Source organism: Ptychodera flava, chromosome 5, assembly GCF_041260155.1.
Source record: "Ptychodera flava strain L36383 chromosome 5, AS_Pfla_20210202, whole genome shotgun sequence".
NCBI lineage: Eukaryota > Metazoa > Hemichordata > Enteropneusta > Ptychoderidae > Ptychodera > Ptychodera flava.
Genome location: NC_091932.1, coordinates 39,610,573 through 39,638,007, shown reverse-complemented (window position 1 = coordinate 39,638,007; position 27,435 = coordinate 39,610,573). Strand labels below are relative to the sequence as shown.

The following is a 27,435-nucleotide window of genomic DNA, read 5'->3' as shown; positions in this document are numbered from 1 at the left end:
CATGTACCACAGATGAAAGTGCAGAACCATTATTAGGATGAAATGTGTGTTAATCTACTGAACAGATGAATTACAAGCATGATGACATTTATGACCAGCCCAGGTCATGTACTTCTAATCTCTGGTGTCAAAGCTTGTCCGGTTAATTGTCAAAACATACAAACCCACCTCATTACCCTCAGAACCAGACAGATAGAACTTTGATAGTACAGGAAATAAAGAGACATTCAAATATCTGACAGAAAAGGAATTGAAAGATGAGAAATCCTGACTGAAACTTAAGCAACAGAAACATCTTTCATGTTTTGCATGTTCCTGGAGAAGTATGGCGGTCAAAGAAATAGTATAAACATCCCTGACACTACAACACTAACAACACTGAGGAATGGTTTACAGAGAGGCCAAAGGTCAAAAGGTCAAGCGGGATCACGGAATCAGACACCATCATCTTTTTTTCCACCAGTCAACAAGTAAGGGTACATATGCATGAAATAGTGAAAACTGATATGAAATGAAAAATCACATCTCATAATATTACTTCCTACTTTCATAAATCATATTTTAGAATTGTTTCCCTGCTGAGGAACAGAAAAGTAATAAAACCTCATTAAGGAAACAAAAGTTGTTAAAACAAAAATCCTCAGAAATGTACAGAATGTTTAGACGTACATGTGTACAGTAAGGGGGCTGGGGTTGGTTTGATAGCGCTACATATCATTACCTAACCTACATGTATGGCAAAATTTGATCTAAACACAGTGAAATATGTTGAAACAATTACAACTTGACATATACTGGTAGTTTCATCCTTAATTGTGAAACGATCAATATTTCAAATCCACTGCATGTATATTTCACACTGTGGACACCTTGGGATTTTTGAGCAGTATCCCATATAATGATACCGGTATATCCATTGGCCGTCAGATAAAAGGCAAATTTTTTGCTAATATGAGAGTACCACCATTGACCAACTTAATTTACCAAGCTATAGGGCAATTTCCTAACAACATCATGCCTCTATTAATGCATAAAAATAAATATTTTCATGACAATTTTTTTTTCATGAAATCTTTGGAAAATACACATACAAGAATGATGAAATACTGCAGTACTTTGTTATTACCAGTGTTATAGTAAGAACTTAATGACGCACTCAGAGATCTGACAACTAGCTTCAGAATCAACCAAGGGTAGAAAAGGTGAGAAATTTGTCAAACTTCTCTCAGGAGAAGAAATTGTTGCAGGTGATGCCATATTCACATGTAGTAAATGTAGTTACACATCTGTATGACTGCAACACTCACTACAAATATGTCAGTTGTATGGAACCAACAGTGCACTACCACACTTGACCACAACTGACATACATTTGTAGCACATAATTCATATTATCATAACCACAGTTTTGAATACCATGAAATTTGATCATGAAGTTACCATGGAAACATCAGCTTCCATGATATACCTGTATAAGATATTTTTTTCAAGTAAAGATTGATTTAACAATTTTTTATTGCAGTGTATGATATTAATGCAGAAATTACACCAGTTGAACCTAAATGTGTCATACCATGATCTGTCTAAAACACATCCTTCCTCTCTTCAACAATGCATTTAAAATAGTTCAAACACTCTTCAACAAAATTTTGCCCCAAAAACTCTGACAGAAGGATGGCAAACATATTATTAACTTCATAAATACAATTTACATAACTTAAAAAATACAGTTTACATTTCAGGTGAAATTTTTGATGGTCATTTTGAAAAAATTAAATTCACAAATAAATGCTTTCTCCACAACACTTCTACCAATAAAATGATTAAACCAGGTCACATTGAACCCAAATGCACATTATGTAATATAGCAAAACTATGAAACAACATTTTTGGAATGTTGTCATAGCAACTAACAGGATGTGATTTGAAGTCCTAATTTCTACGATTTTAAAATTCCATTAGTGATTCTGAGGTGTCTCTTACATTGCTCAAATAGAATACTGGTGTTTACAACATTATTATGTAACACAACACCATTTACAACTGTAATACCATTTATATACTGGGTTGTATAAATGAAATGGAACACATTAGCACAGAGGGCAGGTCATAACTCGCTAAGGAATTCTACAACACGTGTTGAGGTAGAATGTGCCTCGGGCACAGATAGTCGGCCTCTCAAACTTTGACAGTATTCTTTTGGCCTACAATTTGTGGGGGCTCATTTTGAAGCTCATGGAGTAAATGGAATTTTGAAGCTCATGGAGTAAGTACAATTTTCCCAACAGAGATATCGCAGGGATGGCAGCCATTTTGAATTTAATATATTGGTAAATGTTAGGTAATTTGTTTGTGTAGTACCAAAATTTGCACAGTGACCACTGATTTAGATTCTTGATTTTGAAAGAGAATGGTTATAAAAGTTAGTTTGAGGAAAGTTTGAGCAAAATTATGTCTTTCAATTTGAAGGCGCTGACTACCTCAATTCAAATTCAATTGGTATATATTCTTTTCTGAGTATCAGGTAAACACTGGGAATATGATATTTTTATGGCAAAGCCAGGACATATTTCTCGGTGGGAAGTCAATATGACCTGATATTGTATGTACATTCAAGATGTGACCTTTGACCTCCAAGTTAACTAGACCTATGGACACCATAACTGTGATATCTCAGATTTCTACAGACAAACTGTAATATCCCATTTTTTGAATACTGGACTTGTAAGCAAACTCTCCAATCATATGTACAAAGAATCTTTACATAGTTTTGAATATGACATGACATAAAATTGAAACATCATCCAAGGAATGCTTCTAAATCTTTATCATGTGAGGAGCCCAGGTCACATTTACTGAACTACTTGCAGACAACATGATAAATGACAAGTCACGACAAAACAGAATTCATATGAATGACAAAATGCAGGAATTATATTTTTTTGTCTAGGAAGTATCCTGCAGTGTCCTTCACTTGGTGCCAATTTGAATATATTCAATAACAATTGTGTCATCGTCCCTGGTATCTCTTCATTGAATACAGCATTATAGTATCTGTGTGCCTTTGGACATTGCTTATGACTTAATGGATCTAAATGCATTCTGTATTTTGATAAAATACCATGTAACTGCCTTTGGGGTTTTATGAGTAACAATATTAACGTGAGAGAAGTATATGAATAAAGAATTTATGATTTCCATTTCTTGACCTAATTATTTGACATCTTCATCTCAAAGTTCAAAATTTCATAAAAATGTTACATGCTGTAAAAGTATATGCATTTATTTTGAATCCAAAACAAATTTGAATCTTGCTTTTTCAATGTAACAGGGGCATGTGAATCAATTTGAAAATAAAATATCTGTTCAGACCCTGCGGCTCTAGAGACTGCACATGAACACATACAGTACACGTATTGTAAAACAAATTAAGCGTTCAGCTTACAAATGAGAAATCTGTGACATACATGTACTGACGTTGAGAATTTATTATCACACATTTCCACAATATTTGTGATTATGACAATGTTAAATGCATCAGTTTGTATTGGTATCATATACATGGAGACACCAGTAAATTACACTAACACTGCACTTATACAATGTATTGTAGGTATTCAAAAACAACCATTATTTCTATTGTTTTCAAATGATTTCAATAACACAAGTCAGTCAACTTGGTCTTGACAGTATACTCATTTTACCGCTAAATCTTGCTGTTTTTAAATGTTTATGGCTAGAATTACTTGTTCTAGATGTACAAAAAGAACAGAGGATGAGTCAAAAATGTATGACAGATTCATCCTCTGATATTAATTTTTTTAAAATTTGAACAATATTCAATTTTCTAATTACTGGTGATAGTAGTGCAGATGTACATGTTCACACTTCAACCTCCATGATCAGGTTCTCATTTTTTTCTCTGCACACAAAGACATCCACAGCTACAGTGCGTGTTACATTTAGGTTAACAGACTATTGACAGACTTATTGATGACTCACATTTGACAGAAATTAATCTCAGCCTTGAGGCTGTGAGTTCTATGGTTTTCCTAACCTCATTTGACCCACATGACAGTTTCACACTTGATCATGTTGAGGGGGAGACTCACCTTGAACTCGGTCGTGTCCCCACATTTGACGGAATTGAACCCGCCGTTGGGTTGGTGCACCCGCAGTGTTGATTTCTCAGACATATCTTCTTGCAGTGTAAACAAACAGAACCATCAGTACCCTGGTAAGACAAGAAAAATTTACACATACGACCCATTAGAACTAGAAGTGTGGTAAACATCACCAGTCAAAGTAAAACAGAAAAATTCAAAACTTTACTGTACATACAGCAGCATGAAAGTTGACCACCATGATATGAAAAAAGCGTAAAAGTGGACTCGCTCAATTGCTACAATAATTATTTCCATATGATTGTAATAGACACATTATCAGGGTACATATCCGTTGTTGCCTACAAATGCACCAAGGAAAGACTCCAGCCGTAGATAACTGATACTGGCCTGGAAAAGCTGAGCTATGGAAACTGTAAAACTCAGAAATTAATGTTGTTCCTTGGTGCATCAGTGTACCACTGGTAAAGGCTCAGACCAATCAAGTAAAAGTTTAAATGTGCATTTGCATGTGTATGAAACATTGTCTGACTGGGACAGTAGGAAATCCTTGTCTCAGAATGGAACACATGACAGTAACTTCCATCAAAAGCTAAAGATTTCTAGAATTTACCACTGATATTCACTATAAAGTCTGTCATTTCCCAGGCTGAAGTCGGACATACAGTAATGTAGGCAATGATTTGCAGATTACGATTTTGACATTTAATGTGCAAATTTGTATTATTTTACAGTTTTTTATAGAAGTTTGGAATACACAGTTCAATTGCTTGGAATTTACAGCAACATTTTGCTTTCAACCTTGTGAGAGAATCCCTGTACAATGAATTTGGATCCCTGATATCAGACTTTCTAGCACAGGCAATGACCAGTACATATATGCATATGATACAATATATATAAATATAGATGTTATATGTGCATAACGTACATGGCTCTTGTACATTTTGATATTTTTAAATGCACATCCATTGTGTATGTTCATGAGAAAATAGGGCAGAATTTCTCATTGAGCATATGTACAGTACACGTGCATCCAATGTTATGCATGTAAAACACAAAGCACCAGTAGTAACAACTAAAACAACATGTCATGTTGATGCCACTGAAATGCAAACATGAGAATGCATTCAGTTTATCATCAACCTAAAGGATATCAGTATGGTATTAAACATGTACCGATACAAACATACATGTACTGGTACACATGTATTAATAAACCCACCTGGCTCAAATACAATAATCAATACAGATTAGGCAGTCTGTTTCTTGAAATTGACTCTACCCAAAAGTGATAGAGACAAGAAGCAAGTTCTTCACAAGATCATAAATCAATGTTATCTCCAGGAAATAATTTCTCCACAAGGACGCCAATGTGTATTATCACAAACCAGCAATTGTTAGGGTTCTCCAGGGAGGTCACACAGAGGTTGGAACTACCAGAGCTCAACCATATGGTGTCTGTCCTGTCATAAAGGCTGACCTGACATCCAGCAACAGACACAGCCAACAGTGCCTCCCTGTAGACACTTCGAGTTGTCCACAAATCTGACCTTGTCAGTGACCCTGGAAGGGCTGAGTCACAACACAAGACACTGGAAAGTTATTGCCTATGCAGGGCATATCACTCAGCCTGCACTGGTTTTAGAAAGGAACACATCACAATGCAAACAAAGAGTTATGGATTTTTGAACATATGCCCACAAATGCAATGTAATTGTTATGCAGATAGAATGTATACTTTGCAGTTCAGTGCTTTCATGCACCAAGTAGAAAAAAATAGACATGTACCGTGTATATTATTACAAATTCATTTTTTTGCACAAATCAGTATATATGTACATGCACCTATTGAGGTGAAGAAGCTGCAAAATATACTTACTGTACATTATTGCCATTGTTAATGTTTTGTTGAGGTGCTATCACTAGGACATTTTCAATTTTCATTGATTGAAGGAAACAAATAACAGGCACCCAAACCATTACAAGGACACTCTGTGATGTCATACTAAGCTTGCCCAGAGATGAAATAATCATTACTGTGTTCACTGTATCGGAAAATGGTGTTAATACTACCCTACAATATTTTTTATTTTAACACATACTAGTGCCCTATGAGTGATATTTACATATTATTATTTCATAAATTTGTATATTACATTCAAATATGAATCTGATATTTAAAACTCCATTTGTTGTAACTATTGACATATTTTACATTCTTTTTTCTGGTTCTGCCTGTGAAATACAGTTTTTTGTTCTACTCTAAAACTCATGTTGAACTGCCTAGTGTTCAGTTCACTCTCACAGCCTCTATGTTTACTGTTCAATGTTATTGATAACAACTGAATGTAAGACTTTAGTCCACACTAGAATTCATTGTCAATAATAACATTAGATATTGTACAAACATGTGTTCACAGAACTTGCACTTGACACTTCAAAACACTCTGAGGAGAAACAGAAGAAAATATGTTTACTTTGTTCCCTGGGGCAAAAATTGACAGAAATGTTATAAAACGTTACAGCTTATGTCCTTGTAGTATGTACAGAGTCATCAGATGAAACTTACAGGATCAATTGTATCACAAACAGACAAAGCCATCACAGTGGACAAGTTTATCCTGACACACTCAACCTGCTCTGAATCATTCAGCGAAACACAACCCCACATTGCATACACACAGAATACTCAGAACCAAATAGTTTCAGTAAAATAACTTAAGTGGTTGGTCTGTGTACAATATCGCGCTCTCTGTACCACATAATCTGACCCCAGCCATTATTGGATGATAAACAAACTGTATTTGGCATGTTCCTCTGTAACAGCACAGGTCCTGAATGAAAAGTTTTCCAGTATGTCCATTTACAAGTCAAAGAACTCATTGATTTGAAAGCCTTCTTTAGTGCTATCACCGGTGACACACAACTCTAGAGTCATGTCAAGTGTTTTACATTTAATAGAATTGCTGTTTGCATTCCAATGAACTAGCTACTGTACCTATACATTGAATTTGTTATCCACAACACTGAATGAATTTAATTAAACTAAATTTAAATCAATTTAAATTTTTTCATACAATTTAATTCTACACGTATGTACAGAAAGCATTTGCTTTTCCATATTTCTTGATCAAATAGATTTAAATCTAAGTTGTTAGTGATGGACGTGGCGTCTGAACTGTCATTGCTTGAAAAAGCTTATAATAAATTATGAAATGTTTTAGAGAAATCTCAGATTACTAAAAATCTCATAATCAGTATCACAAAAATATGATAAAAGTGAACTACAGCACAAAAAGGGAAAAAGGCTCATTATTAAAGCAACGTTTTTGGCAGTGTCCACATTGACCTTAAAACCTTTTTTAAAAACACAGTTCAAAATAACCTACATGTACAATGAAATGTCTGTGACTCATATTTCAATTATTTACAATCTTAAGAGGATTAATTTTCAACAATTCTACCAGAAGTTTACGTTTCAGTCTATCAGTGTTTATGAAAAAAATTGCCCTGTTTGGAACACAAAGAATTCATACTTATGAACATGATTCTACGACATGAGTCTGTGTCAAACGATGCATCCATCAAGCTTGTACATACATTGTGTTTGCTTTGATGGGCATGGTGCCAGTATTGCAGTGGCTATTAGCAGAACAATGCACGTACAGTGTAGATGTCATCGGGTTATGTGCTCTGAATACCACAGCAAGATATACCTGTATCTATGTAGTCACTATCACATCTCTTCAATACAAACAACTTCAGGTTAAACAATGCACTTGATTAACACGCAGTCTAGTACCTTGTTTGCGAACCCTTTTACAATCTGTTTAACAATTCTGTTTTACTCTCGACAGAAGAGGAAATACACAAACCATATATCCATTACAAAGCAACATAAAAACTGCTTTATATTCAGTATTTTCGCACAACAAACATTAAACATTTCAAAGACTATTCTTGTCATAATGTTTTTATGTTATCTGCCATTTGTTTTAAACGCAATATAGACTTTCATGAGAATACAAAATATCATAATAAAGAAATTCTTACTTAATGACCGTACTCAATGCAAAGTGACAGCAATAATGTTTAAAAGTCTATTAAATGCAGTAGCCCTCAAACACTTATCTGGTTGAGTATTGACATCGATGAAATATAATTACTTTTTACTGATGCAAGTATTATGACTTGCGGTATGACTGAAGGCTCTCATTTCTGTACTCATGTATCTCAAATGTTCTGTTTATTGTCCTTCTTAAGTCCTATAGTATTGATCTACATATACAATTCATTAGTATGTACATGTACTGTATACATCGTGCATTGCATGCATCACAGATTGTGCTTCTTTGAATGATGGAAAATGCCCTCATTGAGTTCACATACATTTTTCTAGGTAAAACAATAAAGAAATTCACAACACAGGTAAACTTAATTCACATTGATGTGAAATAATTTGTTTTGATGGGACACAGGTTTACTTTATGCACATGTTGACAATTTTTGGTCAATATCTCCCCACTGCGTATTATCAATGTAATTCTTATAATAGTTATATCGCACGAATGAAGGCTCATATGCTAATAGAGCATGAGCTCTTTCAAAACCAAGACATACATGTATACTGTAAATGGTTTTCTAAGAAAAACCAAGCAGGTGCAGTCTTTGAACAATTGTCCATAGTTAGAAATGCTTATTAATGCTAACTGTGAGCTCGGTGAATACGTACTTCTTTCAGATAATGTAATAAACAGGTGTACAGATGTACGTGTAGACAGCATGGCCAACTAACTGACAACAGACTCTTTTGAGAGGACTTACTGATTTCAGTGACATGCTATACCCCACTTTAACCTCTTTCACCACTGTGGTTTTGCCCAAAATAATTGTTATCGACAATGATTGTGGACTTCTTTACAGGTAATTGGGAGTGAACCGGTTTAATGTGTACAGTATAAATCACTTGGATTTTCTGAACCAATACCGGTACATGTACAGTTACAAGTTTTCTAATACCTTTTACAAATAAAATTTTGTAATTTAAACATGCATTGTACCATGTTGTACTGGTGCCTTTTTAGAATCTATACATGTAACCACATATAGTAAAAGCAAGATTCTGCCAATAGACAGATTGTAGACATCACCAATGACAGACATAAGTAATTACAGACATCACTAATTACACTTCCAGACATCACTAATTACAGACATCACTAATTACAGACAACACTTACTATCTCTTTATACATTTGGATCACTATCCTGTTAACAGGGATTCATACATCAATGGAAACAGATAATTATTATTGGTTACAGAGAATTTTTAAACTAAGATTTGATTAGTGAAGCTATTGTCATGGTAATTCAATTTATGCAGATAATTAAACCGCATTGCATTTGCAGGTACTGTGGCTGTTATGAGGCCAGCATTTCTTGGTTTGATGAAAAACTAATTTGGTCATTTACTGACTGCAAATCAATTTCTTGTTAACAAAAGCTCACCATCAACCAAATATATTAGATATCTGCCTGACTGAACTGTTTTGTATACCTCATGTCTATCTTCAATAACTAGTAGCTTGCAGTAAACAGTACATGCTCATAATATTTAAAAGGGACAATAGTAACAAATGTTGATAATATTTTGGTTATGTTTTACTCTTTTCCCTGAAGAATGCAACTTCCTCTCATTATGTACAATACGCAATGGTATTGTTGACATATGTATTCCACTTTGATCTACAACTATGACATTAACCCTTTGAGTGCCAAAGTCAATTTTTATCAAAATTGCAAAATATGATGAACACGATTTTGAATCAGCTCCACGCAATTTTTTTCAGATTTTTTTCCAAAATATAAATCAAAGGCTAAAGACAATGAAAATTTGTGTCCTCTTGGTCTAAAATTATCAAAAATGTACAGAAAAATTGGTAATATGCAGCACTGAAATTTTGGCGGGAAAAATTAAAGCTTTCAAAGGGCTAAAACATTACGCACATACGGTATGTAAAGTGTATTGACATGTACATTGGCATTTTGACATTATATTTGGCTGTAGAAGCAAAGACACTTTACAGACAGAAGTACATACCGGCAAATAAATAAACAGTACACACTGATAAACACATTTGAAATATGGACACTGTGAACTTGTCAAATTCAACACCACTGTATTATATTACACTGTGATATCAATCTCTTCACATGGACTTACATGCAACCTTGCCCAGAAACAATATCCCTGTCTCTTGCACTTACCTGAATGACAATGAGAAACTGAACAAAATATTATCTGAACAGTTGCACTCTTCAGATTTTCAATTCTATAATAATTGATCCTGTTCAATGGGTCTGTGATTATACCGTACATTGAGCAGCTAACCCAGTACGGCTTTGTATTGAATGTAATGTGTTGTAAATCCGATTTTGGAATCTGAGATCATGTTACTGACGCAATTCCTCCCAACATAGGGAGATTTTCCAAGAAAGCAGAATCGGTCAGAAAGATGTACATGTATGGCATTACACCTGGTTTCAACAGGGTCATTGCTTGACCTATACCCTCTGACACGTACATGTACTGTGTTGCCAGGTAACATCCTAAGTCACACCCATACATACATGTACATACTGAGTACACACCTTCCAAAGCATAAGAACCTTACAGTTAATGTACCAGAACCACATTACATGAACACATTTATGAACAGCAAAAATTACCTGAATCTTGTCACTTTGTACTAGACTGCCTATGAATTTCTGTGTGAATATTCATGAAAATCACCAATTCTTTGATTAACTTTTCCAATACAAAATTTTTCTCAGCAATATCCTTATTAAAAGTTGAGAAAAAAGTCTGAAGCTATCATTTGAAAATTGCGTATAAACATTAATCTCTGTATTTCCTTTTACATCAATGTGTTTCTGATGGTCTACATGACATATTTATACTCATTTATAAGTACGACCGTCATACCAAAACAAGAAATGTTGCACAAATGATTTTAATCCTTCACTTCCTTGCATTCTTCTCTCCAACAAAAAACTATGACATGCTTCGATATCGATACTGTGCTGAGGACCCTCCCTCACACCAAAGCTACATCAGTTGTGTTGAACACATTGCTTTATCAATACTTAACTTAGAGTGTTCAAGCCCTTTTACTTGGGAATTGAAAACTTTGAGAAAGGTTCAGCTCTGATAAGCTGTACTTGAACATCTTTCTCTGTAAATCATTGAACATTTTTAATATCCAACATATGAAGTGCACATGGTGCGATTTTACGGTAAATGATTATTTAACATTCTGACTGCATTAGTTATTAGTTTTTCCCACATGCAGAGGCTAAAATCTATTCTGAAAACTTACAAAATGATGAGATTACTATAAATTTTACATCATCTTTATAACAATATATAAACATGTATGTGTTTCTCCTGAAAACCAGAACTGACATTATTAATAATACTGTGGTAAAAAATTTTGGTGGCTTGCAAATGTTGTGTGGAACCTCTATTATGAAGAATATATATTCTCCTATGATATTCATAGATTTACTCTCTTTTATAATGTGAAATTTGAGATACGGAAGATTATGCAGTGCCCCTTATTTGTGGTGTCAGTATCGTGATTATGTTTATGAACATTCATATGTCCTATAGATTGGTGCATACCACGCATGTCGTCATGATAAAAATTCTGTAACCTGTTCTTCAAATGTATCTGAAAACAGAACAGAGTTACATGTAATGCACAGCCGACCGAGCAACGCCTAGTTTTCACCCTTTCACCCCTATTCCCGTTCCATAGGACCACTTTACCTCAAAAAACAATGGGATTGGGTCGAACCATGGTGGTTAAGGGAAAGGCTAAAATGAGCCTAGAAGTTAGAACAATAAAATCATGTTGTATTTACAAACACACATTGTACGGTACATGGACGTACATGTACTTATAATTTCAACAAGAGATGTCACACATACCAAATGAAGAAATGATCGGCTGAACATGGTGCAGTGAACTACGGTACATCCATGAAAGAATCAAGCTCTCTATAATGCTGAGGAATTTTCTACATCATGAAGTACTGTACATCTTCAAAGGATGTCAAACCAGAAACATTCACAATAACTACTAAAATGATTATGACTCACTTTCAAAAAAGTATGCGAAAGAGGAAAAAGAATTTCTGCTTTCAAACGACTGCGATATAGAATGACATGTCGGGCATTTGACATCCAAACAATGAAGTTATAATGCGTGTCTTGGCAAGTGTCCATCTGACACAAAATACAGCTGCCCTGAAACCAACTTTTACTACAATCAGGTCATCAAGCATTTATGTAACTTTTACTGATGATGAATGTTTAAAGTTTATGGGACGACGCTGGACTCATGTTACATTTGATAATTCCCAGGGTAGTCTAATATTTGTGACATCTGAGAAGGAAACTTTTATGTTAACAACCTCCTGATATAGATGTTTATATCTGAATGATGTTGGTACTGGCATATGCACACTACGTACATGTATTGATTACGTGTAAACTGAATTCTTGGAAGGGTTTATATTTCATCTTAAATCTGAAATTTTGTTAAAATTATTCTTTGCAGGAGTCCGTGCGCTTGCCCGTATCAATTTTGCTATGAATCAATCAGAAGACGTACATGTATGTGTGTTTGCTTTTCAATCTGACAGAAACATGGTATAAGATCTCTCGGGGGTAAATTTGTACCAAAAATAATGGTAGTGTCAAGTACAAAAATGACATAAAGATCCTAGCCCAACAGAAATATTTAGTGTAAATACTTTACATACAGATATGTGTCACTGTACACAATATATTACAAATGTGATTTAACCCTTTTCTGCCAAGTCGGTGAAAATCCGCTTGAAATTCGGTGTAGCTAGAATCTGAGCAGCCACGGCCGTTATCCTGCCAAGGCGGTGGAAATCGGGCTACTTTTTGGTACCCCCTTTCCTGCCTAGTCGACGGAACTACGTGTAGCAAACCCTTGCTCGCGCTAGGGGTCGTTCGAGGACAGGTTTTGGGCGAGGAACGGCGTTTGCTCTCGAAATGGGTTCACAGAGAGTCCAACGACAGGGAAAGGTGCGGAAGCTACCCAGCCAGTCCCCCACCCCGGTGGGGGACTGGTTTTTTTTGGGGGGGACGAGTAGCGTACTTGGCAGGTTAGCACGTTGACGTATTCTAGCGGAGTTTGGGTTAACTTGGCTCTGAGGCACTACATAGATTGCGGCCGAAATTGACCGTCTCGGCAACGCTAATCTGTAAGGCAACCGCCTAAGACCGCCTCAGCTGGCGGTGCAATTTTTTGCCAATGGTGCGAGACGAAAATCACGGACTTGGTCCTGATTGACGGGAAGTGCGGACGGATTTGACGGACTCGGCTTTCTGTAAGGCAACCGCCTAAGACCGCCTCAGCTGGCGGTGCAATTTTTTGCCAATGGTGCGAGACGAAAATCACGGACTTGGTCCTGATTGACGGGAAGTGCGGACGGATTTGACGGACTCGGCTTGATTAGTCCCTGACATGGAACTGATCCGAACGGACTTGAGCGACATTTGTGAAGGGTAACCACGCTTTTAACCGACTTGTTACCTTCTCGAAAAGACTACCCACTCAGATGTCGGACGTTGTCGGCTGCACTTGGCTCTAGACGTTCAAGCCGTGCAACGAAACACACCGCCTCAGCCTTGCCATTCACGAACATGGCCTCAAAATTTGATACCATTGTTCACCGACTTGGCGGCTGCGTTAGGTGCGTGAACCGTTGTTCACCGACTTGTTACGCCTATGTTGTCCCTGTGAAGTTCGGCTAACGGCCGAGTCTAACGGGAGTTGGCAGACCTGTGTTTGGTTTATACCGTAGTATGACCGACTCAGGTACATGTAGAGGTACCTGTCGGTATATTCCGAGTTTTACGCACTCGGGCGTCAATGACGGGTCGTCATCACCGCTGATGACGTAGACGTGCTGGCCACGTTATTTGAAGGAGCCATGTTTGCCCAACGGACGAGGCCGAGACAGCCGTTGACAATTTTGGCATCCTTCATCTTTGACCGCCTTAGTTGGGTAAGCCGCTCGGCAGGCGACGGTTATGACCTAAACAAGCCGCTGAAGCACTGTTCGTTGCCGTACAAGAACGAGACGGCCAGTCCATTACTGCTTAATGGGCGATCTGTCGGGTTGGCTTGTCACCGACTTGGATGACAATACGCCCTGCGCAGGCGTACTTAGAAGGGACATGAGGTTAAGATACGGGTTTCCCACCCGTACTAAACATGGGCTTGGGCCAACGTCCTTGGGTGGCAGGTGCGCATGCCACGTACCCAGCTGGACGGAATGTCAAGTTGAGATGCTAATGACATTGACTATGTTATGCTAAGTGCTCGAGGGATTTGCATCGCAAATGAGTATTATTAGCATATCAAATGGTGCGGACAGGCAATTTACATGACGGGTAGGAATGTCAGCGCCGGTTGGTGGACTGATTGCCGTAGGTCCATTATAATAACAGGTGGATGCATATATTAACACCCCTGCGTCCAATCATGTCCAGGGCTTTGTTTCCCTGTGGCTTTAAAAGGGAGGGACCTGCTAGTCTGTCGACACTGTTCCAGACATGAGCTTGACGGACCGCAAAAGTTTTCTGAAGGCGAGCAGACGACTGAAGCTCAAAGATGCAGAGTCTCCGGGCGGTAGTGGTAGCGATCGTTGTGATGTCCCTAGTAAACGTTCTAAGAAGTCGGGCAAGAAACGCTCCCGTAAGGCGAAGCTATCTCCGGCTGAAAAACCCAGTGGTATGCGTAAACGTAAGAGCGATCGTTCTGCCGATGAGGATGATGACGGGTCACCGGTCGCCAGTGGTTCTCACCCGGCTGCTCCGGGAGAGACTACTTCACCTGCAGAGACTACATCTGCTCTTGTGGGAGATACTTCACCTGCACAGACTACGTCTGCTGCTGCTAGTGAGACAGTGAGTAACGAGACGGCTGATGCCATTGGTTCTCCCCCGGCTGCTCCGGGAGAGACACCACCTGTTGCTACTATGAGCCCTCATCCTGCGTCAGGAGAGGTTCCTGTGCCCAGTGCGAAAGAGCTTGAGTCCTCGTCATCAGCAGAGGCTGCCGAGCCCGCTCCTGCCATAGTTTCGTGTGTGCTGCTATGTCCCCGCCGAAAAAGATAGTGCGGAGGGTTCGTTATCAGGATAGCCCACCTGATTTTGAGCCAGATATGATCCTTGATGCCGCTACGGGCGAGTTCAGGCCCAGACGCCCAGACGACGGTGATATCACCGCTGAGTCCGACTCGGAGGTTGACGAGGATGCGGCAGAGGACGATGACTTTTATGACAGGCAGTATGTAGGTGAGGCAAGCTCTGACGACGATGATGACGTTGCTGCTGTGTTGGCGGAGGACGACACCCCTCCTGTCTGGCGTATGTCGGAGACTACCGATGCTAATATATTTGAGGAGACCGATTTTGACCATGAGAGAGGACCGACTTTCACCTTGCCCAGCCACTCCCGTGAGCTCGATTACTTTTTTAAGTTATTCCAGCTACACTGATCAGATTGGCCAAGGACGAGACTAATAAATACGCCAAATTCCACCAGCGATATATCGCTAGGAAAATAGATAAATACTGGCGTAACGCTGACTACCGAGAGGTGCAGGCGTTCATTGGCGTCTTAGTCTGTATGGGTGTCGACCGTAAATCATCAGTGGAGGATTATTGGTCTAGCGATCCCTTTCTGAGAAACCAGGGTATTTCTACTGTGATTACCCGCAGTCGCTTTCAGCAGCTTATGCGATACTTTCATCTGGCAGACCCAGAGAACGATCCACGTCGCGATCCTGATGAGGCACGCCGCCGACGTCGGTGTCAGGAGGATCCCCTGTATAAAATCAATCCATGGATGGAGCCCATAGTTGACCGGTGCGTAAATAATTATAAGATGGGTAGAGAGATCTCCATCGACGAGGGCATGGTGCGATTTAAGGGCCGTTCTAAATTTAAGCAGAGATTACCGCATAAGCCTGATCGAGACGGTTTCAAGATATGGCAGCTGTGCGACTCCACCACTGCATACATCGTTAACTTTGCACCGTACCTAGGTGTGAAATTTCGGGATCGGACTGATGGGAGACGGCAGGAGCGAGGTGTGGTGAAAAGAATTACGATGGAGCTGGTCCAGCCATTCTGTGGATATAATCACAGCCTATTCTGTGATAGCCTGTTTAGCACGGTCGTTACTGCTAGAGAGCTGATGGAGACCGGGATCTACATGGTCGGGAGTTTTAACCGCCGTAATCGTCGCACCATGCCCCCTCAATTAATTCCGCCGGGTAAGAGGAAGCGCCTTCCTCTGTCTGTTGGGGATATGAAAGCCACGACCAGAACGGACTCTCGTCTTAACATCACTGCTTATCAGGATAGTAACGCTCAGGTGCTGATCTTGAATACGGTCTATCCACCCTTGGAGTGCGTGCCAGTGGGGGAGGGAGACGAGCGGCGACAAGTGCCTCTGTCGCTGTATAATTATCGCCGGTACATGGGAGGCGTCGACCGAGCCAACCAGAAGCGCAAGTACTTTCACACTGGGCGCAAGAACCACAGATGGTGGACATATCTGGCATGTTACCTGATTGATGTTGCCCTGGTAAATGCATATATATGCTTCAAGCATGTACACCCTGATAGTAAGCTGACCCATAAGATGTTTCATCTGCGTGTCGGGAAACAACTCATTGGCGGTTATTGTGGGCGATCGCAGCCCAGTGTGAGAGAGGTCGAGGCCACCGTTTCTCTTGCCGTACATCAATCCACAAAATCAGCCGATGCACGTTGTCAGCCGTTTGGAGGGGCGGCAGAAATGCTGTAAAGTATGCAGCAGAGAGGGTAAGACCACTGCGAGCGGACGACTGTCTGAGACGTCCAAAGGATGTAGTCTGTGCGGGGTTCATCTTCACGAGGGCGAGTGTTTTGCGGCTTTTCATCATCGCATGATGCTACGAGGTAAGAGGAGCATTGGCGTGCAGACCTCTACTCACACAGCCCCGACGACACCCATCAGCAAGAGAACCCGACGTAAATAACGGACAGGGGACAGCTTCGCCTAACAGTGGCTTGACTGTATTCTTAACACGGACCATGATCACATTTTGAGCACGGTTGTGCCGTTTGTTTGTGCTTTACGATCCCGCTGATTGTAAATTGAAACACGGATTATTTTGTACAATCCCCCGATTGTAATCTTTGTAACACGGACCATGCACTCGGACGTCGAGACAGACTCTGAGATTTATTATTCGGCATAATGTAAATTATTCCCGAATAAAATACTATCTATGGATCGCATATTTTCGTTTGTTTTGTTTAGACGGATTATTTTGTACAATTCCCCCTATTATAATTTTGAAACACGGATCTGCCACCCCGATTGTAATTTTGAAACACGGACCATGCACTCGGACGTCGAGACAGACTCCGAGATTTATTGTTCGGCATAATGTAAATTATTCCCGAATAAAATACTATCTATGATCGCATATTTTCGTTTGTTTTGTTTTTACCCCCACTTTCGTTTTTGGCAGATCCGTAAGGACGCTATAGTAATGGATGAACGTGCGTTGTATCACGTGGGAGGGGCACAGCCCAACGGAGGCTGTGCTCGTGCGACGTAGACGTTGTACCAACCATCTGTCGTTGGGGTTAGTGCATAGAGCAGTTGCACTGTCCAGAGCTAAGGTGGTACAAAACTGCACCTTAGTAACAACTGCACAACTAAACCGTTAGGAAACGGTAACACTAACGAGCTAAGTGTTCACTGAACTGGCCAAACTACGTACACGCCTTCCTTCAATGGCGGAACTATGTCGTTGACACTACGTCAAAGCAGACTGCACTGTGCGACTCTTCCAAGTCGTTCAAAGTACGTGGCCAAGTGACACAACCCAGGGGAAACAGGACAGGTTTGAGGGTGCTCCCGCACCCATAGCACTAACCCCTGGGTCTTCTACTAACCCACGACAGAGGTGACGTTTCCCCGGTGTGGCCGTGCGTGCCGGCGAACGAGCTTTACTTCCGCGAAAGTAAGCTAGAAAAGGGCATAAAAGTGCACGTCCCCCGGGGCAAACAACGCCCGTGACCTCGTCATTTTCTGGACACAACCTCATCAGCGGTTGCCCCTCTATACGGGCATGCAAAAATATTTGAAGTCTAACACGTATATGGTCGGTAATCGTACCCCGAAAATGCGGTATTTTCCCGCCAAATGCCTGGCAGGAAAGCGTGCAGGAGAGCCTATCTTCTGTAGACACGGAAAAGGGGGCCGGTTTTGACCGACTTGGCAGGATAACGGACAGGGGCGCTCGGCAGGAAAAGGGTTAATGTCTGTCTGGAGCCTGGAGGGTCTCCATGTACAGGCCAATGCACTTTTATGAGCGCTTCCACAATGCAAAATTCAGCTTTTTTAAATGAGCCAATACGGAAAATGTGCGTGTCTGTAATTTCAACGCCTCAGTACCTCCAGCTGTAGTCAACAGGAAAAGCAGTCCAGACGTGTAGCACAGCTCAGATGTCTGCTTCGACTCAGAACATTCAAGACTGTCTGACTGATGACCTACACTAATAGAACTTCTTGTTGAAATTCTTGTCATTATCCGTAGTCATCGCCACTGAAGAAGGAATCGAGCAGGGTACAAAAAAGCATCACAACATAATAGACAGATTGAAGATCTGTGTAGTCCATATTACACGATGTAAGCGATGTGTACGTTATTACTAAAGTACTGTAGAATTGGAATATGTAAAATCATACATACATGCATAATCATAATGTACATAATTTTGAGAGTAAGAAATTTGCAAATTTATAAAAATTCAAAGGAAAAGAAATATTACTATGATAACCATTTTGAATGTTGAGATATACATTTTTAAGCCTTTGAGTGCTGTAATTTTTTCCCACCAAAATTTTAGTGCAACATTTTACCAATTTTTATGAATTTTAAGTAATTTTTTGATAATTTTGGACCAATTGGAAATCATATTTCATTGCTACAGTTTTTTATCAAAATTTTGGGAAAAAATTTGAAAACAATGACTTGGGCATATTTTATAAAGGCAACAAAAACTGACTTTGGAACTCAAAGAGTTAAAGGACATTCATACAAAATAGAACTCTGATTTTTTCCTCGACATGTATGTGTACAGGAAAAAGATTTTATGCATACTAAATGAGCACTACACATGAATAGGCTATGAGCATGACTTTTGTACCGGTATGTGTAGGCAATGCAGTGAATGTTGTTTATCATGTTTGCTTTCATGTTAACAGCAATCGTTCTATGTGATTATTATGTAAACTCAGTGAAGGATGGTAGCCTACATGTACAAGATGAAAATGATAAATGTCAGTGATGGCGTTGCTGATACATAAACAGATAACACTGTTACATTGTATCTTCAGACTCATCGGCAAGGAAACAGCAAGTCTATTGAAATATTCTGTACATAGTTAATAAGTTAGAATGTGCCTTTGGGACAGACAATCAGTCCCTCAAACTGTTCAATACTTTTCTGGTCTACTGCTTATATGGACTGATTTAAATCTCACGGAGCAAATACAGTTTTATTGGAACCATCTTGTTTTTGTGAAAACTGAATGTTTAATTTTTCCCCACAGACTCAAGAGCTGTAATATGAGGATGGTGGCCATTTCAAATATCAAAATTCAAATGTGGGTAACTATTGAGTAATTTGTCTATCAAATACAAAAATTTGCAAAGTGACCCTGATTTTTATTACTGATTTTGAAAGAAAATAGTTTGATGTTCCTGTGGGAGAAGCTTGAGCTAAAATTAAGTTTTTCGTTTTCAAGGCGGTTACTACCTTCAAATATAGAACAAGCTTTGATATTTCATTGCATCGCTGTGGTGAGAAGTCTAAATAAAACTGCCAGTATTATTGCTGAGGTTTATTTATATGGACTTTTTATTTGAAAGGTTTATTTGAAATGCTGTGGCTGAGGGTCTTAATTTCAAATCTTTCTTTGAAGACAGCCGTTGGAAATCTAAACTTAGCCGCAAGTTTGTCAGGAACAGTAAATATAGTTTATTTCAAGTGCAGTGGCCGTGAATGACACAAGATTGCTGACCTTGTCTTGGTGGAGGTGACCTGACTGTGTTTACAATCCAACTCAATCAATACACATAAATCAACTTTTGCAAGGTTCCAGTTCACTGATATGTCCAAATTTGATAAAATCACCCATATCAAATTGAAACAGGATTTACTAAGCTTCAAAATGTCGGTGAGAACATGATTTGTAATGCTCAAGTTCTCCCTTGTACTTGTTTAACCAACAAAAGCAGACTGCAATGTGACATAACCTACGGTAAAGTTTCTTTATGTATTATGTACAGGTACTGTGTGGATTGAGAGATACTTTGTACCACTGTAATGTACGACTATTATACGGACTTCCCAGAATAGAATTTTAAGCTGTGATCTCATTACCAGTATAGACATGAAGCCGTAGTAGTTTCAATGAATAATCCACCGGGGTTGTAAACCATCCCACATTGCAGGTATATTTTGATCCACAAGGGGACAAGTATTAGCTTTGAAAGGAAACCTACTGGACCAACACAGAATAAAAATATGGACTTAATGACATCCTATAGCACATAAAACATTTGGGTTAATGCACTCAAAATTATACTTCAATAGCTACGTTGACCTGTAAGACTATCACATAGCCTGGTTGATATAAAATTACTTAGTGCTGGCTCGCAACTGTCAAATACTTTCTTTTGATTTGTTAGATCTTTTGAAAACCCTTTTATAGGGTAACTTAAAGGCATTATAGAATGGTGAGCTCAAGCGATGTCAGCAACACATTTTCACTCTTTAATTTCCTGCACAGTATATGAATGCAGTTTTCTATACCGTTTTGGTTTTTCTGTCAACAAATCAATGTTTTATACCCTCATCAAATTAGTTTCAAGGGTTAACCAGAACACTGTCTTTATGTATAACTTGTATCAAATAATACATACAAAATAGAGATATGCATTTAATTAAAGAAAGTTTTTTACACTTGGGTTTTAATTAACTATTGATTAGTTAATTATATCACATGACTTCAACACCACTGTGTAAAAAAATCATGACGCAGACTAGACAAGCTGTTCCAAGCTGTATGGTTGTCTAGTGAGTGGGTGTTCCATCAAAGACAGACTCTCGTCATCATTTAAAATTCCACACTACAAACTGCATACTCTTATGCACTGTAGACATTGGAAAAGTGGCAAGTCAACAGAAAACATAACATACAAACTAGAAAAAAATGGAAAATAGAATGATTTAGCAGCCTTGTTCTAAACTCATGTTTGATACACACACATTATGACTGTGCAATATCAATGTCATTGAGACACTACTGAAATCAGCAGGGTTAGAATAAGTAAAGTATCAGTGCATGAAAGTTCAATGAAAGCAAAAATTCAATATGGTTTTCTTTTTATGTGACTACAGCGTCATGATCAAGCAAAGTGAAAGTTCACCACTAAATTAACTAAAACAATGAAATATATATCATATCTTGATAGATTTTTATTTTATAGGCAATCACATCATTGAGATCAATGTGAACTCAGACTAAAGGAAGCCTTATTACAGTTTAACTATTCTTTTTCTACACTGTGTAGCAAGACCATGTATACATGTATGTTTCTCTAAACATTAATATGACTGAATAAACCACACTTCTCTATTTTATGAATGTCAGTGACTTTCTTTTCTCTCTTCACTGACTCAACTGGTGACATATCATGACCCCTGCACACTTGGACTAATCTCAAGGGACACAGATGTGCACCAGAAAGGCAAGGTTGTACGCATGAAACAACCTTGCTCAAAGGTTACTGTTTTCCTACTGTATTTGTAACAACATAATGGACGGACATTGCCCGACTAAGCAGTCTAAAATTCAATTCAGCGAGATATGAAAGGAGAGTTGTACAGACAATGACTGGCACTGCAGTCCGGGTCAATCACCTCTTCCACTATTCATACGCACTGTGCACTGGTACTATTTTATAAATATTCTTGACAAAAGCTTGACAATATTTCTTAAATTTTGGGATTGCTTTCCACTGAAAAACTAAAAATATTGAAATCTACATGTACCATTCTGTACATACAAATTGTACATTACTGTAAATTCAAATTATACATCAATATTTGCTAGAACTTTTTCACATATTTAGCAAATTTATATTCTTGGTATAGTAGTTCAGAATAATTAAAACTTTCCCTTTTTATGATGATTAATACATGTTTTATTTTGTAATTTGTATCAAAGTTTTAAATGGCTTTCCGAAATGTTTAATATCCGACAAACAAGACATTACTGAAGAATATATGTAAAATACACATGTACAGAACATGTACAATATGAAAAGCTAATGACCTCCCTCTACAGTGATGACCAATTATGTTGACATTTTAAATTACTCACAATCATTGCACGTACAGCAGCGATTTTGACTGCTATTTTATCCTGTTGCTTATCTTATGAGTAGTTTACGTGAAAAATATTGTATTTCTTGATTTGATTTCCATGTTAACACCATAATTCTAGTATTACAGCAACATGTACCGTGTATAGCCTTAAAATTCCTGTATATATATTGAGGTTTGAAAAATGGTTGATCACACAGAACAAGTAAAAATGTCCTGAAGATTTCCAAAACAAACTGTGCACTGAAGCTTTAACAAAAATATTGCTGGAAAACATACCACAAATCTTTTCTCAATCAAGTCATTGTTTTCAACTATCAACACATAATAAGACAGTACAGTACTTCCATAACAGGTTTTTAAAATAAACCTATAAAAAAGGCTACAATGACCCTATTTTTTTATCTAGACTCCATATGAAATTGTTTAGATTTTCATGGAAGCAAAATACCACAGTCCTGTGTAAGTTCAGGCTTTATTGGTTTTAAACATATTTCACAGCATCATTTTATAATGTGACATTAACTTTAAACCAAAGGGGTTGCGTAGGGCACTCCTACTGTTTTGGTTATAGCTTGTTTATACATAGTATTATTTGTCCCATAACTGCAGAAACCTAATATAGAGTGTTAACTTTGGGCATAATTCGTTAGAACAAGTTTTGGAAATAAAAGAAAAACACTGTGTTAACAGGCAAAGGTCTTTAAAATCTTAAGCCTTGGGATGATATCAACGTGAAGGGTGACTTTTCTCGTTTTGCTATGGTGTCTAGTTCCACTACGTGACTCTTGCAACACTCCCATATACTTTGTTCAAATCCTGCATTGAAGGATGCATAAATTCGTCATTTTGTTGCAAATTTAGTTGTGAGAAGTCCATCCCACTCGGAAAGAATGTTGGAAATGGAACACTGTACTTCGCTGAACGTGTCATGAGATGCCGTTCATATGTGTTTGTGTCTCATTACTTACCTAACACTCAGATCAAGAAATATTTATCAACAGTACCCTTATCCGAGAGTAGATCCTGTTTTAACTGACTAATTTTTTTTCGGCGGAAGCGCCTCACACCTCATCGAGGTCCAAGAGGTATTTCAAAAGCCTGAGTCACACAACTACTACATTACTACTGGGATAGTCCATAGCTGGGATGAAACTTTTTTTTCAAACCACCCGAGAAACTTCGGAAAAATTAATATTCTGTTTCGTGTAAACACAGTAACAGTTTGAAGTCACATGCCCCGACTGTAGGGTGTTTACTAAACGGTTTGCCGGCATGGCCCATACGTACTGTAAAGTTTATCGACATGACCACTGCTGTGTCGAGTCGAGCGAGGACAACATCAAGATCACTGAATCAGTGAATGAGACAAAAGCAAAATGCAGCCCTGACGTCTGCCATCATTAAGTTGAAGATCTTTGGCCAAAGATTTCCTCATGGAGTAACGAACATATAACAGTGAAGGTACTTACGTTATCTTGGTCAGGAGTAGCCCATAACGTATATCGCAAAATTCTCAGAATAGCGCACACGACCTCACGTCAGAGGAAGGAAGAAGTTTGGTTCAATCCAGGAAGTGATCGCACTGCGAAATGGCGAAATTTTAACCATCATGCACCACGAAAAGACCACTTAACTTATTAAAACTGATTAAAATTAACTGTTACCCTATCACATTTTCCTATGCAGATAATGTGACTTAAATATATCGCTAAAAGAACCGGCTAATTTCATTTTTCCCTACTAACTTTTTAGGAAAGTTATCATAAGAAAAAAGAAAGAGAAGACCACTTTAATGTAAACAATGAAGACATAAACGAATACGTTAGAGGGCTATATCGACCTTTGACCTAAAAGGGATAGTGTCTGAATATAAGAGCAAGGAATGCGGCATTCTTCAATTTTACCTTGATTATTTCTCATGTGCATTTAATGGTGAGTGACATTACAAGTGAAATAACCTGTTTTCAAAGTTACCATATTGCTGACATTGTATAAAATGTTCACTATCATGCATCGGAATGACTCAAATTTGCGGTTTCGGTTCCCTGATCGCAGTAAGAACGCCGGGTCGGTGATTTATGTATTTGACTGAGCAAGTTGAGTTATTCAGTAGATCAGATGTGTCGGCAAATAGGTCAAATCATTGAGGTAGGGTCTCCTTCCTACATTCATTGCCTAGTCTAATATAAGTGTCTGTGTTTATATTCCCTACAGGAAATCGCATGGACTTTCAGTTCGTCGATTCATCCGGACAACAAAGATTGGCTCGCTACAATTTTATAGACAGAAATCAAGAGAAAATCATCTGTTAGTCGCAGCCGATGTAAATGCATGACTGTCACACTCGTAGCCAGAAACTGAAGCACACTGCGTTCGCAAAAAACCTCCAGTGACTGAACTACATTTCCAAGGAGACGCCGATTTTAAATGGTACAAAATAAACAAGGATCTGAAACTGTCGGTTAGTTTTTTAAAGAGCTATACTTACTATGCAATGTTTTTCATTTCAAGCAGTAGAGGCACATGTATGCGGTCACCGTTGCGTTGTTTATAGTGGCTTTGTAATTTTTCCAGCATGCTGTTCATTGTCTTATATTGATATAATTTATTTGAACAGAGCTAAACAGTGGTTGCCAAGACAACTGGACATAGCCTTGTGTCTCACTTGATTGATGCGCTTTAGGCTGTTGATGATCAATACATGCTTAAGACGAACAAATGTTAAACATTTCATTTGATAAGGAATTGGAGGTAGTCCTATTTCGAAGTCATGCACTAACTTTTTGCCACAGGTATGCTGTGGAAACTTCAGTGCTATGTAATACCTCATCACCATAAAGATTTTGTTGTGAAAGCTGTGAGCAGTCAAAAATGAAGCATCCAACAACTTATTTCAGCAGTTAATTGTGTTTTAGGGAACTTAAAAGCATAATTTTGACAATTCCAATGTATTGTTTTGGGACGGGAAGGGCCACTGAGATCAGAAGTGATGTCACTTACCACATTCTTCATTAAATTATCTGTAGTTGATAAGCCCGTTATATTTTTTGGGGAGTGTAAGTCAACCATCGTAGGATGTTTGTAGGTACATATGTGTTTTATTAGGTCTGTCTGTTGGCAAATTTATTCACAAAACTTCAATTACAATGGAAAAACAAAGGAAGACAACATTGCTAATCATCTTATTACATGAAACATATTTGATCCAGGGGCTCAAGAAACATAAATTTGAAACCGTGCTGTTTATGAACAGGTTTGTGAGTGACAACCATGTTTAATACCATGACATACTAGAGTCTACACCTAATCAAATCCTCTCCTCAATCAAAAACATATTTATTCATACATTTTAACCATGAATAAGTAACATTACAACTTCATTGTGTAACAAAAGGACTATATTCTACCAAACAATGCTTATCGCAAAACACCTTCTTTAGAACGTAATTCCATATCATACATCTGAAAACAGCCACTTTGAAATCTGCATCACTATGTCAGGTACACGCTGTGTAGTTATATATAGATCATGACCAAAACAGGATACCGTCTGCTAGGTGTTGTCCCCATAAAGTTGACTTTGAGGTCATCAACATAGCTCAGGTTTAATATGATTGTTATGTTTTTTTGAAAATTGTTAATTCTAGTTACTCTAAAAGCTTATAATTGCTGGAGAATGTTCCTCAGCTACAAGAAAGAAATCTCATAATCCTAAAACCTAGTAAATTACAGTATCTTATATACCGGTATGTCCGTGTGAAAATCTGCAACTAGTACAGATGAGACTGTTCATACCCAAGGGTACCCTACCACAGAAAATAGTTTTGTTTCTATCGTAGAATGATTTTAATCAGCACAGGTTCATGGTAACTTGTTTCACACTAAGCAAGCTGTAACTTCTAACGGCTTTTTCAGCTTTATTTTTGAATGATGAATTCATGATCCAAGCACGTACAGGACATTAAAATGAATATGCCATTTTAGTGAAGCGAATTTGGTGTGGACAAGAATAATTATGCTTGCCATCAGATGTTCTAGACCGGTTTTAAAATTGTCGATATTTGCCTCGGCATTTACAGTATAGAATGTCTGTTTGTTGATCCCTGTTTCCTTTCTGGTAGATGAGTGACATGATAATGGTATATGCATATCTTTCCAATTAATGTTCATATTATAGTCTATTTGTGTTTAGTTTTATGATGTGTTACATATCTCTGCACACAAACATGATTACAGACTTGTATCATTATCTCATCAATCAATAATTATGTCTTTGTTCATTGACATGCAGCACATCATGAAATTAAACACATACGAATTGATATGCATAAAGAGGACCATTATCAACACACACCGTATTAAGAATAGGAAGAATTTATCGATTGTTGATGAAACCTTTCAACCACAGACATACCAGTCAGTCAGTAATTACAATGCATATATTACCATAAAAATGTAAAAACCAAATTATGTATAAGCAGAAAGATATTGACTCCTCTATATGTAGCCAGAATTAGACTTTTACAAAGTCTTTCATGATGAAAAAGACACCGATTTTATACATGTAAAGACCTTGTAAAGATTAGAGCAAATCAAATAAAAAATGGTTAATAATTCATCAAAATATTTATAACATAATTCAGACAAATAATGGTGGCATGTACTTTATGTACATTGTCTTACATGAATGCTAGTTGTATTCATGTGTAAATATTTACCATGTAACATTGCTAAACAGAT

The 27,435-nt window shown here is 38.0% G+C and overlaps 1 protein-coding gene across 12 annotated transcripts in view; it reads right to left on the bottom strand.

The window, feature by feature from the left end:
• Positions 1 to 24,300, bottom strand: part of LOC139133904 (focal adhesion kinase 1-like) — a 64,624-nt gene extending 40,324 nt beyond the window's left edge. For 7 of the 12 annotated variants that reach the window (XM_070700675.1, XM_070700681.1, XM_070700680.1 and 4 more), the window contains exons 1-2: positions 24,165 to 24,300; positions 4,113 to 4,234 (exon numbers count right to left, since the gene is read on the bottom strand). In XM_070700675.1, coding sequence (XP_070556776.1) covers positions 4,113 to 4,196 — 84 coding nt within the window. In that variant the 5' untranslated portion in view covers positions 4,197 to 4,234; positions 24,165 to 24,300. Of the gene's footprint in view, positions 1 to 4,112; positions 4,235 to 5,349; positions 5,771 to 20,685; positions 20,782 to 24,164 lie in introns of those variants that run through there. The other 5 variants (XM_070700677.1, XM_070700682.1, XM_070700685.1 and 2 more) reach the window with 5 other exon arrangements.
• Between the last annotated feature and the right edge of the window lie 3,135 nt (positions 24,301 to 27,435).